The sequence below is a fragment of the Grus americana genome, chromosome 8 (genome assembly GCF_028858705.1).
Source record: "Grus americana isolate bGruAme1 chromosome 8, bGruAme1.mat, whole genome shotgun sequence".
NCBI classification, from domain to species: Eukaryota; Metazoa; Chordata; class Aves; order Gruiformes; family Gruidae; genus Grus; species Grus americana.
In genome coordinates, this window is record NC_072859.1 from 36,507,600 (window position 1) to 36,525,239 (window position 17,640).

The 17,640-nt window shown below is 41.3% G+C and overlaps 2 protein-coding genes and 2 non-coding genes across 7 annotated transcripts in view; all 4 read left to right on the forward strand.

The window, feature by feature from the left end:
* The first annotated feature begins 423 nt into the window (after positions 1-423).
* On the forward strand, positions 424-15,310 carry RABGGTB (Rab geranylgeranyltransferase subunit beta). Of its 3 annotated transcripts, none has more exons than XM_054832888.1 (10): positions 424-492; positions 1,019-1,126; positions 2,210-2,407; positions 4,837-4,942; positions 6,035-6,087; positions 6,207-6,317; positions 8,248-8,373; positions 9,161-9,310; positions 12,178-12,336; positions 13,773-15,310. In XM_054832888.1, exons 1-9 carry the CDS (start codon positions 463-465, stop codon positions 12,316-12,318), a joined length of 1,023 nt encoding a protein of 340 aa, XP_054688863.1. In that variant the 5' UTR covers positions 424-462; the 3' UTR covers positions 12,319-12,336; positions 13,773-15,310. The 3 variants fall into 3 exon arrangements, with proteins under 3 accessions (XP_054688863.1, XP_054688864.1, XP_054688862.1); XM_054832889.1 differs by having other exon boundaries at positions 14,837-15,310; XM_054832887.1 differs by having other exon boundaries at positions 425-492; positions 12,178-13,774.
* Positions 1,285-1,367, forward strand: LOC129209746 (small nucleolar RNA SNORD45). Its single transcript, XR_008578190.1, has one exon. It is a non-coding gene; the product is annotated as a small nucleolar RNA SNORD45 (small nucleolar RNA).
* Positions 3,414-3,498, forward strand: LOC129209747 (small nucleolar RNA SNORD45). Its single transcript, XR_008578191.1, has one exon. It is a non-coding gene; the product is annotated as a small nucleolar RNA SNORD45 (small nucleolar RNA).
* Positions 15,311-15,827: 517 nt separating the features above from the next.
* Positions 15,828-17,640, forward strand: part of MSH4 (mutS homolog 4) — a 33,998-nt gene continuing 32,185 nt past the window's right edge. For both annotated transcript variants that reach the window (XM_054832884.1, XM_054832885.1), the window contains exon 1: positions 15,828-16,179. In XM_054832884.1, the coding sequence (XP_054688859.1) occupies positions 15,903-16,179 (277 nt within the window). In that variant the 5' untranslated portion in view covers positions 15,828-15,902. The remainder of the gene's footprint in view (positions 16,180-17,640) is intronic.

Sequence of the window (17,640 nt, forward strand, 5' to 3'; positions counted from 1 at the left end):
ACTCCCTCCGCTGTTTTAAGATGACCTTTAGTTGTGGCAAGCCGGAACGTCCTCCACACACGGGCTGGAGGGGGGCCCCTCCCGCGGGCCCGCTGCGGTCTCCCCGGCGCTGTGCGGCACCGGGCCTGCAGCACGGCCGTGGGGCCTGCCCGGGGCTGCCGGGAGAAGGGCAGGACCGAATGGCCCTTCTCGCCCCAGGAGGGCCGCGGCTCCTCGGCGCTTCCCTGCCGTCCGCGATGGGAGCGACCCGCAGCCTTCCGGGAGCCGATAGCGACTGGGCCGCACCGGCAGCTCCGGGCGGCCGAGGGTCCTCGCGGACGGTACCGGCCGGGGCCGCTCGGCGGGCTGTCTGCCTGCTCTCGGCGCGGTCTGGGGCCGGGACCGCAGGGGCGGGCGGGCGGCCCGCGGGCAGCTATAGCAGGGCCCTGCCGGGCGCCGCTCCTTGCTCCGCCCCGCAGCACGATGCTCCTTCCGGTGCAGCCGGCGAACATGGTGGGTATCGCTCGCCGCGACGGGGAGAGGGCCCGGCCCAGCGGGCCCCCAGAGCCCACGCCTTCGCCTGCGGGGCGACGCGCAGATTTACAGCTTCGCTCCGCGGGGCGGGAGGCCGGCGCGGGCTGGTGCTGTAGCGGCCGCAGTGGTGACGTTGTGGCGCTCGCCACCCCGGTTCCAGAGCGGACCCGGGAGCGCTCCTGCCGCTCGCTGCCCGGGCTGGGCCTGGCGGTGGCGGGACGGCGGGCGCGGGGCCGGGGCGGGGCGCGGCGAAGGGCCCCGGTCTGTTTCTGGGGAATTGGTGAGTTTTTTGTCAGCCTTACGAAAGGCTTCGCTCGCAGCCTTTCCCTGGGAGGGATTTAGCCAGCCTGGGGAGTGGCGATGTGAGATCCAAAATCTGCCCCGTGTTCGAAATGGACAGGTGTCTGCTTGCAGCCACTGCCGCTAGTGCTGACTAAACGGTACCTAGCTGCGAAACCCTCTGGAACTGGCACTACAACTGACGTTTTGCTGGCACCTTTTGCAGGGGACGCCACAAAAGGATGTTATAATAAAACCCGATGCCCCAAGCACGTTACTTTCGGAGAAGCATGCAGACTACATAGCTTCGTATGGAACAAAGAAAGACGATTACGTAGGTATCTGGTTCAGTACAGCTGTTGTTTTACTAACAGCGATAGCAACCTTTATTTACTTGCTCAGAGTTAAGGGTTAGATGCACGCTCACAAGCTAATTGTTTCTTGCCCTGCAATCCACAGTACAAAAGGAGGGTGTCTTTGTTAATTTCCCCAGGTCTGTGATGAGTTTTGGCATGTATTATCTGAGTATAAATTTGAAGATTATCAGTTTAGCTCTAGAATTACTCTGAGACCTGGGAACGGAACTGCTTGCTGCTACTTTGTCCGCTAGAACGCGCAGGGAGTAGTGCTGCGTTTACATGTCGCTCTTTTGGTGCGACAGCGTACCGAATCTTGCCACGGCACTGCTTCGTGCTTACTAGGTTCGATAAACACTTTATCTCGCATCAGTTTTATAGTCGTAGGTTATCAGACGTAGCCCACAACAATAGGATTCCAGTTCCAGCAGGTGAAAAGCGTTGATAACTGTTTATGTCTGAAGAAAAGTTGCAGTTATCTGTACTGTCCAAAAAAGACCTCTAAGCACTATTGCTTACGATTGTTGCTCTTGTGCTTAAAAAGTACTGCATGTAGAAAATAATGTTTATGAGTGGTATAGGTGATGTAATCAATGCCAGAGAATTCAGTATGAGATTTCACTTCCTAATAATGGAACTTTAGGTTGTGGCAATTTCGGTGCTTGGAAGTAAGTTTCGTAAAATGTTGGACTTGTTATTTTCGAGACTAGCTGGGGTAGTAATGTACTGGTAGTTTGGATGCCAGGATAGCAACAGATGATCTGAAGTGAATTGGTGCCTAACTACTTGCATGTGTCGAAGCTGACATTGAACTTGATACCTTGAACTAGAAAATACAAGGGAGGAAGGGAAAGTCGTGCGTGCTTGTATGCCTGCATGTGTATGTGCACACATGGGTGATGTACGGAATGTGTGTGAGTGGCTGATACGTAGCGAGTTGTTAATGGGATGGAAGATGTTTGACAGTATAAACTGTTTGTAAATGTTAACTAATGTATTTTGATTACTCTATATTGATGATGTGCTTATCTGATTAAGAACTAAAATAATGCACTACTTAGGAATACTGTATGTCGGAGTATTTGAGGATGAGTGGTGTTTACTGGGGGCTGACAGCAATGGATCTCATGGGGCAGCTGCACCGAATGAACAAAGAAGAAATTCTGGCATTCATCAAATCATGTCAACATGAATGTGGCGGAATAAGTGCCAGCATAGGTCACGATCCGCATCTTCTGTATACCCTCAGTGCTGTCCAGGTAAATTTAACAGGGTAATTTTAGAAGAAAAACCCCACACTTGTAATTAATGATTTTGATGACTGCAGATTTACAAACCAGGTACTGTTGGATGCCAGTGGCAAAAACTGTTTTAGTACCATATTAAAAAACCAAAAAATCTAACGGACAAAACTTTAGCATTTATCTGTATCATTTCCTAAAAGCATGTCAGATTTGGGAATGTTGTGCTTTTAATGATCGTTTAATGGTGACTGCATTCTTGATAAATTCTGTAACGATCATCTTGAAATACTTCTTAGTTACAAGTTTTACTGGAGATTTTTTTAGATAATTTTGGATTTTAGAAGTTCTTCTTAGTGCACATTGAGGTGAAAGATACGTATGACCAGAATAAGCGTAAAGTTTTGGATTTTATTTTTTAATGTATATATTGCTATAGCATAATTATGTTATAATTATGCAATATTTATATAAACTATATATTTGTGTAATATGTATAATTATTTGTAGTGTATTTACACTTTAGTACTATACAAAAGAAACATTGTAGTAGCCAGTTCTTGTTGTGTTCCTCAAATCTGCTTTTTTTTTTTGTTTTAACTTAAAAACTTTTAAAAAAACCCCTGAACATAACTTAAAAATTATACCAGTCTGTTGAGCATTTTATTTATTTATTTGGTGCGTACTCTTCCCCTGAGGAAAAAGTAATTCTCTATCCTATTTTTTCACCATAACTATCTCCATTATAGATTTTAATTTCTCACTATCTCGTGTCCTTCCCCCCCTCCCCACCCCTCTCTTCTCATGCAGAGAGTTGTGGAAAAAAATACCAAAAAGGCTCAAATGCTTCTGAACAATTGCTTGATTGCTTGCGTAACGTATCTCTAGTCCAGTCGTACGGAAGCAGTGTTTAAATGGTGTTACAATTAAATAAGATAGCATCCTGTTTTAGGAAGAAAGTGTGTTGGATTTAAGGTGTTAGATTTGAAACCCTTGGGTAGGACAGAAGAATGCTGTTTTCTTGGGTCAGTGGTGAGCGTTGGTATGTATGATCTGCTCTGCAGTTGATATTTATCACCACTTTCATTCTAGAATTACTCTGAGAACCAGGAAACTAAAGTGTCTTTAGGCTATGACGTTTGAGCTTTTCCAAACTATCCAGTCCACCTTCTGTCGCAAATTCTAATCCGGTATAAGGAGAAGGGGATACAATTTGAGGTTGTTTACTTTTACAGATTAGAGATGTTAGTTCTTAAATAAACACTTTATGTTACTAGGAGATATTTTCATCCTAACTGAATGCAGCCATAGATCCGCGAAGCTGAAAAGTGTTAGCAAGTGCCGATGTAGAAGTTTTGTGGGAAACTTAACCAGCATGTCTTAATGAGCATGCATGTTCTCCGTGAACAAACGCCGTTTAGTCCTGTCTGCGTATCCAGAATGTTTAAAGGGTCATGTCACATCTTCCTTTGATCACAATTAGTAGTACTTTGTTCAGATTCGCTTTTTAGGGAGCATGCTATGATTACATATTTTATGTTGGAGTTGTACGTTCTTTTTTGCATTTCCATAAGACTTAAATTTTAGTTAACAATTGAAAGATTCCAGTTAACTCTAGGTGTTCAAAGTCACGGTTGCTGGTATTTTTCAGGATCGACATTACAATATTGCTTAGTTTCAACTATTCTTTCCATTATGCTACTTAAAATAAATTCTTAATTACTCTCTTTACAAATGATGCAAGTTATGAGTAAAACCACAAAGCCAGCTGGGGCTCAGGAGCAGTATCGTTTTCACATGACATTGTGTCATATGGGTTTGCTGGTTCAAATCAGTGCTAGCTCAGAAAACTTTGTATTCCCTACTATGACCTTTATTTTTCTTCCAGAATATATTGACTGTACAGTTTGTGTCTAATCGTATTGTTCAGACTTTTTCTTAAATTACTGCAATTTGGTTCTACTCATTTTTATTTACATTCAATTTTTAAATATAATCTTGTAATTCAAAACTAATCATTGCTGACAGACTTGGACTGTAAGTGGTATTAGTAACTAATTGCTTAACTTACACTTGCACGTGCCTGAGTAGCAGCAGTGAACACACTACAAATTTGTAAGTCTATGATGTCATTATCCCAGTACAGAATTAACCATAATCAAATCTCTGCTCTGCATAATGCTAACATAAAAACAAATAAACCTGAATATGCTTTGAAAGGAGAGCTGGAAGTTGGAAGAGTTCAGCTTGAATTGCCTATACTTGCATTTGAGAATTTCTTAAAGTTTTTAGTCAGAGATAGATGAACTGCAGTGAATGAAATTTTATTTTAATAAACCTTACCAAATAGTATTCGCAGTCTTTTATAAATTCCAGGATTTTTTTAAAATAAATTTTTAAAATTTTTGCCTCTCTCTGATTGTTACTGTGTCTTTTTTTTCCTCCAGATTCTTATATTATATGATAGTCTCCATGTTGTTGATGTAAATAAAATTGTAGAATATATACAGAACTTGCAAAATGAAGATGGATCATTTGCTGGAGACAAATGGGGTAACTTTTAGATCTTTAAAATTTAGTGACTGGGTTGACGTGTAAGTCTGTGAACATAAGTTTCCTTGGATGGTTTCTTATGCATTGTATGTGAACACTTTTATGAGTTATGAAAAAGGAGGTGTTGTGAAGGACAGAGCTGTGTTTCATTCCTTTCCTCAATATTCCAAACTTCAGTTCCATTCTTGTATTAAAAATGAATTGTCCAGCTCTTAAAGAAGATAACCTTTGGGCATTTGTAACTTGACAGTACTTTGCTACACTAGATATGCCATTCCATAAGGAATGTTTTCTGCTTGCTATTTAATGGCAGTCGGTTATGATCTTTATCCATGTCAGCTGTGAAAGGATCTTTCACTGTATGGGAATGAGAAAAACTGGTTTTGTACTCATTAGCTTCTGTTTCAGCTTGTGGATTTCTTAACATCATAAGTCTTGCATCGGTTTGACCAAAAGAAAAAAGAATGTTTGCGACTGGGTTCAATTTTAAATTTTTCACTTCGGGTATTAATCGCTCAGAGTTTGTGCTAGGGGAGTTGTATTGGTGTGGACTTGCCAAGCAATCATTCTACTATAGGGTAGCATTTTTGGTTCAGCTTCCAGGTATAAATATGCAAAAAAACCCTTGCAACTTTCATCAGTCTTTCTCTGAAAACTAAAACGGCTTCTACTTCTGCTCAGATTTAAGGCAGATCAAGAGTTGTTTCCAAGTATTATTGAGTCCACTGCTCTGCAATTATCTAGTACAGCACTACAGATAAACTCTAAAACTGTGTAGTTATTTCTAAATTACCACTGCTTGAATTGATTTGGAGATATGTATGACTATACATCAGCTCAGAATGAGTTGTTCGCTTTTATGTGCAGTAAACATACAGATCACTTCAGTCGTAATGTACACTTTCCAAATTACTGAAGAAGTAATCCATGGGCTGGAAGAGGAAGCAGTACGGGGGTAGTTTTTGGCTGATTTTTCTTGTGCAGTGTAAAACCTAGTATTTTAACATTTTGTTCCACATTTTCAGTGGTGATTTAAATGTATTTTTGTTGTCATTAATAAAAACATTTCATTCCCTACCCTCTACGTTCTAGGAGAAATAGATACAAGGTTCTCCTTCTGTGCTGCAGCAACTCTTGCACTTCTGGTAAGTCCTAAATGATTACTCGCACAGGTACAGAATCTTCTCTTTGGTACTGCTGAATTTTCTGTAGTTAATGAGCATGGTAGAATATAAAGGACGTTGGTTGCTTTTCTGACTTGCAGGGAAAACTGGATGCTATTGATGTGCAGAAAGCAGTAGAATTCGTTTTGTCCTGCATGAACTTTGATGGAGGATTTGGTTGTAGACCAGGTTCTGAATCACACGCAGGACAGGTGAGTTTTTCTTGATATGGAAATGTTTTAAATTAGCGAGCGTCAGATACTGCCTATAAATGTTTCTTTACAGCATCTATTGGTGTTGTGAATTGATGTGCCTTTCTTGTTTCCCAAATGCCTGATTCTAGTACCTTAGTTACAATAAATTAACAAATGGGTAGATAAATCTAGGAAAATGAGTAGAGAGTTGAGAGGTTATAGTCTGGGGGGAAAAAAAAAAAAAGGATCATAAAGGATCATAAGGGAACAACTTTTAGGGCTGTGTGTCAATCTTCATGTAGTGGTGTCGGATGAGGATTTTTAGAGAATTTGAAATGGACAAGATCTGTCACTGTGTCTGCCACAAATCGTAATGAAACATAAAGGTCAACTGATACTTAGCAGCTGATGAACCGGAATAAAAATGAGACATGAACCTTCTCAAGGGGCTTGGTTAATTTTTTGAGGAAAGTCAGTTTTAAGATGAGATGCCTAACTCGGGCATGGGAACATTTATCATGTTTTGTTGTAGGCACTAAAGAGCATTTTACTAGTGACAGTGAATTCTGAAAAACGCTCAGTAAATTCTAGTTGGAAAGAGAATGCGGTAACATAATTGGATCAAATGAAGGGATCTCTCCAGGAAGAGAATCTCAATGACTTCTTCCAGCAGAAAATTTACATTAAAACTACCTGTGCTATTATTTTTTCATGGAATTATTGCACTTAACTTGGATTTATGAATAGAAATCAACTTTTAATCAAATTTTTTGCAATCACCTGTGTATTTTGCATAATTATGGTGAGCAACGCCATAGCCAGGATTCACCTCAGCACATGGAAATACTACAGGTATTTTGTTGAGAAACAGTGTTGGGTTTTTTCTACCCCTCCCCCCCCTTTTTTTTTTAAAAAATCAGGAAAAAAAAATGGTACATATACCTTTAAGAGTTTTATCTGCAGTAGCATTGCCCATATGGGCTAAATGGCTAGACAGTGTTCAAGGAAGTCGGATTAAGTAGCTGAACCCACTCTGTTCGCAGCTGGCGTTTCCTGGGAGGGTTAGATAGGTTGTACTTATTCACGTACTCCTTAAAATGCTGTGAAGGGCAACTCCTTCGCCTGCACAGTAGTTCAAAGTTTATCTGGGAACATCACATTTATTTTGCAGTATTCTTGGATGGGCACATCCCTGTGATGTGTGCTTTCGTTGAGTGTTTTGTTGGCTTTTTCGGAGTGTGTTTGATTAGGAAGAGGCAATTATGAGCAGGCTTCGGTTGATATTGTGGTTTCTTGCCGCGTGTGCTTGGCTGCTTTCTTAGTGACCACATGAAACGTGACCAGAGTATGCTGTTGCACTGTAAATGTTATTTCCCAGGGAAAAAATGAACAGAAGTTAATCAATGCACATACGGCACATTGAAAGTAAGCCTGATGTGACTAGGTGTGTGTGGGACTGCCAGGACAGTTAATGATCAGGGTTAACCTGTTTCTGCAAGAGAATTCTTTTGGTCTTTAGTTGCTGTCCACAAGCCTTAGATTAAGAGGCACAAACCATAGGCTGGATGCAAAATCGTCATAAAGGCCACATCCAGCCTGCAGAAATCAGAGTTTGAGTACTCTGGCTTGAGAGTGTTTTTAAAATAAAACTGTATGTCTCTGCCTGATCTTTTAGGATCTTTTTCAAAACTTTGCATTGGTGTCTTATATTAGTAAAATCTTACTGTTCTACATTGTGTAACTGGTACTTTTATACAAAAGCAACTGAAACAATAACCCACTTTTCTAATGAAAGAGTAAAACTCATTTGAAACTAAGAGTTGAAATGTGTGCTTATTTTGTATTGTGTTTGTACGACTGCATTTCTGCTTTGACATCTTCCTGCATTTAGTCTGCTGAACTATACTTAGTTTTTAAATACACAAAAAATTTATGTCTGTAATTTTAGATCTATTGTTGCACAGGATTTCTGGCTATAACAGACCAGTTGCATCAAATAAATGTCGACTTGCTGGGTTGGTGGCTTTGTGAACGTCAGTTACCTTCTGGAGGTCTCAACGGACGACCAGAGAAGGTATCAGGTGGCTTCTTCTGTTTGTTCACACCTTTTTTCCCTAAAACTGAAGTACTTCTGGAAAATGTCATGGCTTCTATGAACTATGTAGTAAACTTTTCAAAGAAGTCAGGCCTTCGTTTTGATTCTTCATTTTGTCACTAACACTTGCCATGCAGTCCTTAGCTGTGCTTAGTTTGAGTCCTCAGTTTAGGAAAGTACACATACTGAAGTATGTCTTGCTGACCACTTGAACCAGTGTCCTGTTAAATCAGGGCTTGAATATTTTCCTACATTTGGAATGATCTCTTCCGTAGGGTTTGTACAAACCCCGCTGTTTTACTGGATCTAAATTGTAGGTGTAATAGTGTTCACCCTAGGAAATTGTGTAACCTAGAATAATCCCACTGGCAAATAGGTAACCAGCAGACTTTTTTTTTTAGGAAAAAAAAAACAACCTGGTTGATATGAAGTTCTTTGCACTTGCTCCTGAAAAAGGTGCTGTGGTTTTTTAGCCTCTTCTACAGCTGGTGAAGGCTGTTTCAAAATCACATCCTTGTGGTTTTGTTTCTGGAAGAAGGGAAGAGGTTTGAAAAAGAGACCTTCTCTTCCTGAAAAAGGGAAGTCTTCTGAAAAGAGACTGCATCCGAGAGCTTTCTTCTCTCTTACCCAAAAACTCTTTTTAAGTGTTGTTTCTCTGCCAACGGTATTATGACAGCACACCTAGTAATTTGCAGAATCACCAATAAATTTTGCGACTTCATGTTTAAAACAAAATCAAGTAACAATCTGCTTCTCTGCTTCCCAGTTGCCTGATGTATGTTATTCATGGTGGGTGCTAGCATCTTTGAAGATGATCGGTAGGTTACATTGGATTGACAGAGAGAAACTGCGCTGTTTTATTTTGGCTTGCCAGGATGAGGAGACTGGAGGATTTGCGGACAGACCAGGAGATATGGTAAATAATCCTTTACTAAATAAAATATACTTAATTGAAAATTTCAACTGAAAAAGTATGTTTTCTCGTTTGAGTGTAACTCAACTCGTGATCCAGGTGTAAGCGTTTTGCAGAGCTTGCAGTTTACTTTGAAGGAAAGAACAGAGTAGGGTTGCTTTCAAAGGCTTAGTTGTGGAGCACATATTTTATGTTGCACTTGCACCGTAGTATCCCCACTGAAGCCAGTTGCCATTCCTTACAAATTCTGGTTTGGTTCCCGTAACACATGCCACGCAAATCATTTCTCACAAGACCACTTGGAAGATCTCTGGAAAAATGTTTGGTGCGAGGCTGTTTGGGATGTGTGGGTTATTTGGGGATTTGTTTTGTTTTGTAAAATAATAAGCAAGCTAGAGTCCAGTGCAGGTTAAGTAGTCTTCAGCTCTCTTGGTGGTTGTGCCTGATGTGAATGAGTCATAAGTTTTTATTAAGAATCCTTATACACTAACTTTTGTCCTGTGCCAGCCCAGCCACTGAATAAATCCTCTTACTGACATTTGTCTGGGTGAGGGAGGAAGCAGCTTTTGTCATAACATTATGAAGAAGCTGGTGGTATGGATTTTCTGCTTGGTTGAGAGAGCAATTACGGTTTAGCTGGTCTGTTCTCTCTGGTTTCAAGCAGAATTAATTGAGATTGTCCAGGTAAAATGGCAAATAAAGTTTGTACCTTTCAAGGGTGCTGGACAGATAAAATTAAAAGTATTATGAGACCTCAGTGCAATTCCTACAGAACACTTGGCCGCTTATTTGTCAACAGTCAAGGGGAAAGTCTTAGCTGGTTTTATTGAAGCTGACCACATCTTTCCCTTTCGTCACAAATGCATTAAAAACCGAAGTAACTTTCTATTTCTTTGCAAGCTGATACATCATTCCCAGTTGGGGGAGGCGGATAAATCTCTACTCTGGTCTGTCATTTGCAAAGTGTTTTGGTGTTCTTAAAATGGGAAGGTTTTTGTAGTTCTAAGGAGCTTAAGGAAAGACTTTTTCCCTTTTCAGAATTCTCCAAGAAAAGCCTAACAAAGTCTTAATGCTTTTCGGGCTTCAAGATTAAACTTGAGCTGTTCGTCTTGCTGGAAGAGCAGCTTTGCAGAGCCTTTCCTCTGTATCTAATGCAGGCACCTTTGGGAGAGTTTTTGCATATTATGTTAGCAGTCATTTCGTATTATTTTTACTCCATTGTTGAAGTGGACGCTGACATAGAAATGTTGATGCCTGCAGGTTTTTGCTTTGTTCCTGCAGAAACTGATTCCTAACAGATCCTGTTGTTTTGGGGTTGTTTGTCTGGGGGGGGGGGGTGTTGGTGTGGGGGTGGGGGGGGGGGTTTTTGTTGGTTGGTTTGAGTTAGTTTGGTTTGGCTTTTTTGGGGGGGAGGTGTGGTTTTGGTTTTTTTGGGGGGGTTGGATTTTTTGGGGGGGAGGTGCTTGGTTTTTGTTTTGTTTTTTAATTAGTTCTAGGTTCTAATATTTTGATTTGACACTGTGATTGTATTTCAGGTTTTGAACCACTTGACAATAAGACAGCTCTGTCATCTTTTTTTAAGTTCCGAGCAGTTAGTTCTCAATAACTTCACTTAATAGCTGTACTTATTAGCTCTTAGTTGTAATTCAGCAGGTTTTTCCTCTTTTATTTGCTTTAAAGAAAATTGCAGAAAGGAGCAGGCAACATAGCAGTAGATACTTGTTCTAGGAATCTGGGTTTCCCTGAACATACATATTGTTCATCAGGAGGCTGAACATGTAACTTGATTTGCATGCTTCCCGTTGGGAACTGTGTCCCCTTCTGGTCCTGTCCACCTGCAGAAGTAAATTCTGCCTTGCCATTCCTAAATTGTACAGGTGTTGGGTTTGGGGTTTTTTTTTTTTGTTGGTTTTTTTTTCTACGTACTTATTTAATTTGCCCCTCCTCTAACGGCCCACGTACTCGTTCTGGACAGGAGCAAGTAAACATGCGTGAGCTTTGACCACACCTGTAATGTGGTTGCCAAACCGTTGAGGAGCAGGACTTCCTATGCTAGCGTAGTTTGAACCTTCTAGGCTGTGATCCATGGTTGGACATCCTGTACACGGCTGTCATTCAGCTTAGTTTACTGCAGTATAGAACCTTTGCAATGAGATCCAGAGGTTCCACTAGTGCGAACAGGATATACACTGCACCAGACAGCACAGGTACTTTTGGATAGGATTTTGTAAAATGGCTAATTAACTCCACTGACGGGATGCTTTTGTCATGAGACTTCATAGTCTGTTGCAGTTATGGGGTGATAGGTGCTTTTAGGGAAGGTTTGTACAGTGAAGGAGTACTTGGATACCAAATAACTGCTCCTGTCTCCTCTGGGTTTTTTCTTCCTTGTATTTTTTCCTTTCATTTTCTAGCACAGTAGTTTGCTGCTCTCCTCTCAAGACTTTACAGCACAGCTGTATTCAGACACCATTAAAGAGTATTATAATGTTGCTGAAGAGCAAATGGGGAATTTATGGAAGTGGTTCTTGTAGATGATCAAATTTACTTTTAAAATGTTTATTATCTTAGCTTCTGCTACCCTATGACACTGCATGCTAATGGAGACACATGAGTGCTTCCTGCTAAATTCAGAGTTGAAAATCATCTTAGCAGCAGACAATCGACAAACATCGAGTAAATCATAGTATTGTAAATGCATGCTGTGGAAACTGCCTTGCCTGTCAGCACAAATGGAAGTTTGTTCGGTTGCATTGTCTTCTCCATCCATGGAGATTTGCTTGCTAGCAAACAAAAGCTTCATTCCCTACAAACAAAAAGCTGATTGACTTTTGGAAACAGACACAAACTTTCTTTCTTTCTTCTCCCAGGTGGATCCATTTCACACCTTATTTGGAATTGCTGGACTGTCTTTATTAGGAGAAGAACAAATTAAGGCCGTCAATCCTGTCTTTTGTATGCCAGAAGATGTCCTTCAAAAAATAAATGTACAGCCTGAGCTTGTGAACTAAGCCTCGAAGAGACAAAAGGTTGATATGCCCAGTTGCTTTTGTTTTACTGATTTAAGTCATCTTATCTCTGAAACTGTTAGCATATTCTTATTTGAGATGCATTTACATTATGAAAGTAAAGCAATAGCTTTACTGTGGGCTTTGTCACTTTGTAAACTGTATCAGAACAGGCTGGTTCTAAGAATCCAAGTGTAACGTGGTCTTGGTTGTATATAAGAGATGTAGAAACATTTCTGATCTATATCTAAATATATGGGCCTTTGCATTTTTTTTTTTAATATTCAAGTCAAAGCAATAGTGTGAATGCTTAATTTTTGTATCAACTGTGCTGGCATCTGTCTTTACACAAGCATGTTTTGATGGTGGATCACACAAAGCACTTTAAAAGAATATGAAAAATACCCCCAGCCCGCAACAACAACAACAAACAGCACAGCCAACAACAACATAAAACACCAAACAAAACCCTACTTAAGCCATGCACTTAATGCCACACGCTCGTGTATTTAATTCTTCCTGTTTGTTTGCCATCACTTTCATATAGTGAGAAAGAAGCTTTTTCTTCTGATAGTAATTGAGACCAGTGAAAACAAAGATTATGGTTCCATTAAGTGTATAAATGTCTTCATTTATTGATGAGTCCCTTAGACAAAATTTCACTGATATTTGAAATAGAGCATACCTTGAGTATGTATATTGAAAATTGCTAACATTAAGCATTCAAGAGAAGGTCTCCATAGGACAATGACTTGTAACTTAATATAGAGTTGATCCTAAATTTGTTGCTGGTTTGAAATCCTGCTTTCGTAGCTTTTAAGACTATAATTGCCAACACTTGATTATGGTATAACTGAGAATAAAACTAGCCGTGGAAAATACTTGGTCTCTGAAGGATGAAGTCCTTTTTGTCCTCACAGAAGCCCTAAAATTGCCTCTTAACTTACATTCCACACACCCTGGCTGAGACTGAATGGTATTCGAGTTGAAATATACGGTAAAAGGTAATCATGAAGGGGAGGAAGTCTTTGATAATCTCTGTACTTATACTTAAGGAGGGTCTAAAGTTGTTTCAAACACAGTTTTAGAAGCCAGCTGGTTAGTTTTATCCAGCCTATTCATGTTAGTAGAGAGTGAGATAGAACTGGACGAAGCAACTTTTTGGTAGACCTTTACTTGTAGAGAATTTCAGAGAGAGAATGTGTATTTGAGTGCTCATCTATTTCTAATGAATTTTTTTTTAAGCCTTCTCTACAGACTTTTAGATAAGGTAAAAACCCTACTCTCTTTAGCTGATGAATTCTTTGGTCAAAGCCTGGAATTAATTTCTTTTCCAAGGTTTGGAAAAAAGTTACAGTAGGCCTTGTGTTGAGTGTGAGGGAACGAGAGCACTGATCAGGTTTTATCTAACTGTAAAGTGTCATGGAAAATTTTAAAATAAATTTTTCTCATTCCAGGTTACCTTTGCAAGCGCCACTTCTTTTCATCTAAGGAAACACTGTTCAGTACATAGGAATTTGCCATTTTTTCCATGTTGTATAGACAAAATAGAATCCTCTTCAGTTTAGTATAGAGGGAGACACCCTGGGAATTAATATGTGGGTGATACTTCATGGCAGTGTAGAACACTTCACTGCAGGTTGAAATCCTATTAATATTGGAGTTTTTCTCTGAAGAAGGTCTGGGCAACTTCATTTCCTAAATCAGCTGGGATTTGTGATGATCTTAAAAGATTATAGGTTAAAAAGGGAGTGACTGTGCACAAACTAAAAACTTCTTTAAAATATTCTTCCATTCTTTACATCAGTTTTTTTAAAATATTGTATTTGTAGAGACTCATCACAATTTTTCTTACGCAAAGAAAATCACATTTTCTTTTAAATGTACTGTAAAAAATATAAGTTGCCCAGTGTGTCTATGTTAAGACTTATATCATTTTTGGTGCAGAATACATTGTTACTGTCTACCTCTGTTTTGTTAAAAGTACTGATAAGATTTTATTTTCTCAGCTTATGTAGGTAGAAACTTTGCTGTAATTAATCTACTGTTCTCAGTCTTCAGTTACAGGTCCTTTATTAAAGGCTTTCAGAAATTTGTACTTTCATAACTTTTTTTTCCTCCATGGAAATATTTCTGTGGAAAGATCCTGACATCTTAGTCCTTGATCTGAAGTACTGTAGTGTAGCCAATATTCCCAGCAATAAATTTTGCAAGATGCTGTGTGAGAAATTGCAAAAGAATAATGAATAATTCAGGTACATAAAATCGTGTCTGTAGATATTTTTATTAAAATAAAATCTGTACATGCATGGGGAAATCAACAGCCATTCTGTTACCTTCTGAGAACACGGTCAAGTCCAGAGATGCGTGGTTTATTCCAAAGGTGCTTCCTTTCAGTTTTGTTGAGACAGCTTGGTTAGTCGAATTCAGCCTTATGAGTTGTGACCATAAGGAAGGAAGGTGGAAGATTGACATTCCTTTTGTTTCTGCTTTTCTTGCCATACGCTTGTATTTCTGTCAGAGAAGAGGAGAAGGTGTAACACCAGCTTCGGGAGTCTGAGCGCGTGTGGGAAGTTCAACGTAGGACTTGACGTTCAGGACAGTGGCAGTCGCTGGAACAGGCACCTTCCATCCTTTGCTCAGCCTTATCTTCCTGAGGCGTATAGCGAACAATTACCGACACCGAAATGTTGAGAAACTAGGGGAGAGGTAATTTGGGCCAGGGTCCCACCGACGCATGAGCCCCCTACCCAAATTATCCCACCTACTCAGGAGATAGAGGCGGAGAAAGGAACTGAGCCGGCGTTCTAGTTTGCATGCTAGGCGAAGAAATATGAACCAATTATTGTAACGGGGAGTGTACCACTTTGTAATCTTTGTGACATTTGTGTATAAATATGACAAGAGAACCAGCGTTAGGGGTGCCTGATTAGAGGAACTCTCCTCCTGACACCCAGCGCTGCAATAAAGGAAATGCCTGCTTCTTAATGCTAAATTGGTGTTAAGGAGTTTTCTTTATGCCCGAATTTCGGTGACACTTTGACTAATTGCACATTAATAATGAAACTTGTTGCACGCTCAGCAACTCTGTTTGCTATTGTATCATTCAGAGCTGCACTGGGAACTGCGGCTTTACAGTTTTCCTTTAACAACCGAACCCCGTCTCGGCACCGGCCGGGGGGAGCGGACACGCAGCGCTCTGCCGCTGTCTCGGCACCGGGCGGGGGGAGCGGACACGCAGCGCTCTGCCGCTGTCTCGGCACCGGGCGGGGGGAGCGGACACGCAGCGCTCTGCCGCTCTCTCGGCACCGGCCGGGGGGAGCGGACACGCAGCGCTCTGCCGCTCTCTCGGCACCGGGCGGGGGGGACCCCCCCTTCCCCCCCCCCGTGGCATCGCGTCACGAGGCGGCAGGCGCGCGGCAGCGGCGCCGTCTCGGGCGTAAGTGGTGGGCGGTCGTGGTCCGGGTGTGAGAGTTGTGCGCATGCGCGGGAGGACGGCGTTTGCCGCCATTTTGGGAGGAGGCGGTGCCGGCGGTTTGGCTGTTGTCCTTGAGCCTCAGGCCGTGCCCGTTGTGGGCGCGGTGGCGATGTTGAAAGCAAGCAGTAAGGCGAGCGCGTGTAGGCGGGCGGCCGCCTCAGAGTCCTATACGGGCCGCGGCTCTTCCACGTCGGGTTTGGACGGGCGAGTGGAGCACGCGCCCCGCTATACCCTTGGGCTGCTGCAGACGCCGCGCAGCACGGCGGACAGCACCGGCGACTGTTCCGGAGGTGGGGTGAGGCCGGGTAGCTCCAGCGGGGAAGGCCTCGCCCCCAGCCGGGCTGCCGGTGGTAGCAGGGTGAAGCCGCCAGTTCCCGGAAGAGGAGGTGGGGTGTTGCGTTTCCATCCCTTCGTTGTGTTCTCCTGCCCGCCTTGCTTGGGTCGGGCTTTGAAAGAGCTGTTACCAGCGGTGCTTACACTGAGAAGGAGGCAGCAGCATCTCTTCATCTTAGTGACCCCTTTTTTTCGTTCATCCCGGTCAGAACAATGGCAGTCGTTTCTCGCATTTCTTTGAAATAAATCTTTATTATTTTCTTTACGTAAGCTTTTTAGATAGCAGTATCTGAGTTCCCTGTTGGGGTCAATAGACTGGTTTGAATTGCAACACAATATTTCTTTACTAGAGACCTGAATGACACTCAGTTGGTTACAGGTTTTGGTTTTGTGTTGGTTGGGTTGGGTTTGGGGTTTTTTGGCCTGGCCTTTGAAATAGTTTTAAGCGCTGTTACCCTTGACATGTTGTAAGACTGTTGTGGTCCTACAGCGCAACGCTGCAGTTTGCCATCTTTACGTAAAGCTGCTGTTAACACCAGTCTCCTGGCTCCCCTCTAAGGACCAGACCCCTCAACAACTCCTGCATACCGAACACGTGTGCATCAAGTTCGGAAGACTTTATCCTACTATCCAAGTCTGTATCTTGACAGGCAGAAAAAAAGAGTTTCAAATGGTATTTTATTCCAGTGGAAAAAACTATAAGAAGAATTGGAAATTCTTTTAATGCTTGCTGAAGTACATTCTGAAGTATGTACATCTCCATGATGCATAAATTGGGAAGAACGTAACATGGTTTTGGATAACGTACGTCATCAGTCAAGAATCCTAAAAAAAACCCCACTGAAACAACAAATCACTAAAACTTAGAATGCTAATTGGAGTAGGGTATAACTTATTTGTTAAATGTTGTTTTTGAAAATAGATGGTTTGGTTCATCTGGTCTTTAAAATTACTTCTTTCCCCATGTTGTGCCAGATTCAGTACATTCTAAGATAGTAGCAAAGTCTCTTCTGCCAAACTTCCGAGTTAACTTATGCAAGATATAGGCAAATGCTATTTTTACAAACCATCTATATGCGTTGCAATGCTGATTGTCTGCTCCTCAAAAACATTTCAGTCTGAACTAATGTTGGGTTTTTTTTCAGCTGCCAAAGTCAGTTTTGTAAGATTTAAAAAAAAAACCACAAAAAAACCCCAAACGAAAACCAAACCACCTAGTACTGTAAATATTTTTGTACTAACCATGAGAAAATGTCATGCAGTTAGGGGGTCATCTGAGAACAATACTGAAGTATTTTGTCTTGTAGATCCATTTTTAAAGAAATAGAAGTAACAGAAACATTTGGGTTTGCATGTCTCTCAATACCTGGAATTTTTTAAGTGGAAAAACTCTGTTTATATTTTAAATCATCTTAAAAAGCAATTATCCAAGCTAGATTAAGGATATGATGTTGGCTTTGATAATCTCAAGAGAACTGAAAATAAGTAAAATACTTTAAATAACTTAAAAATTA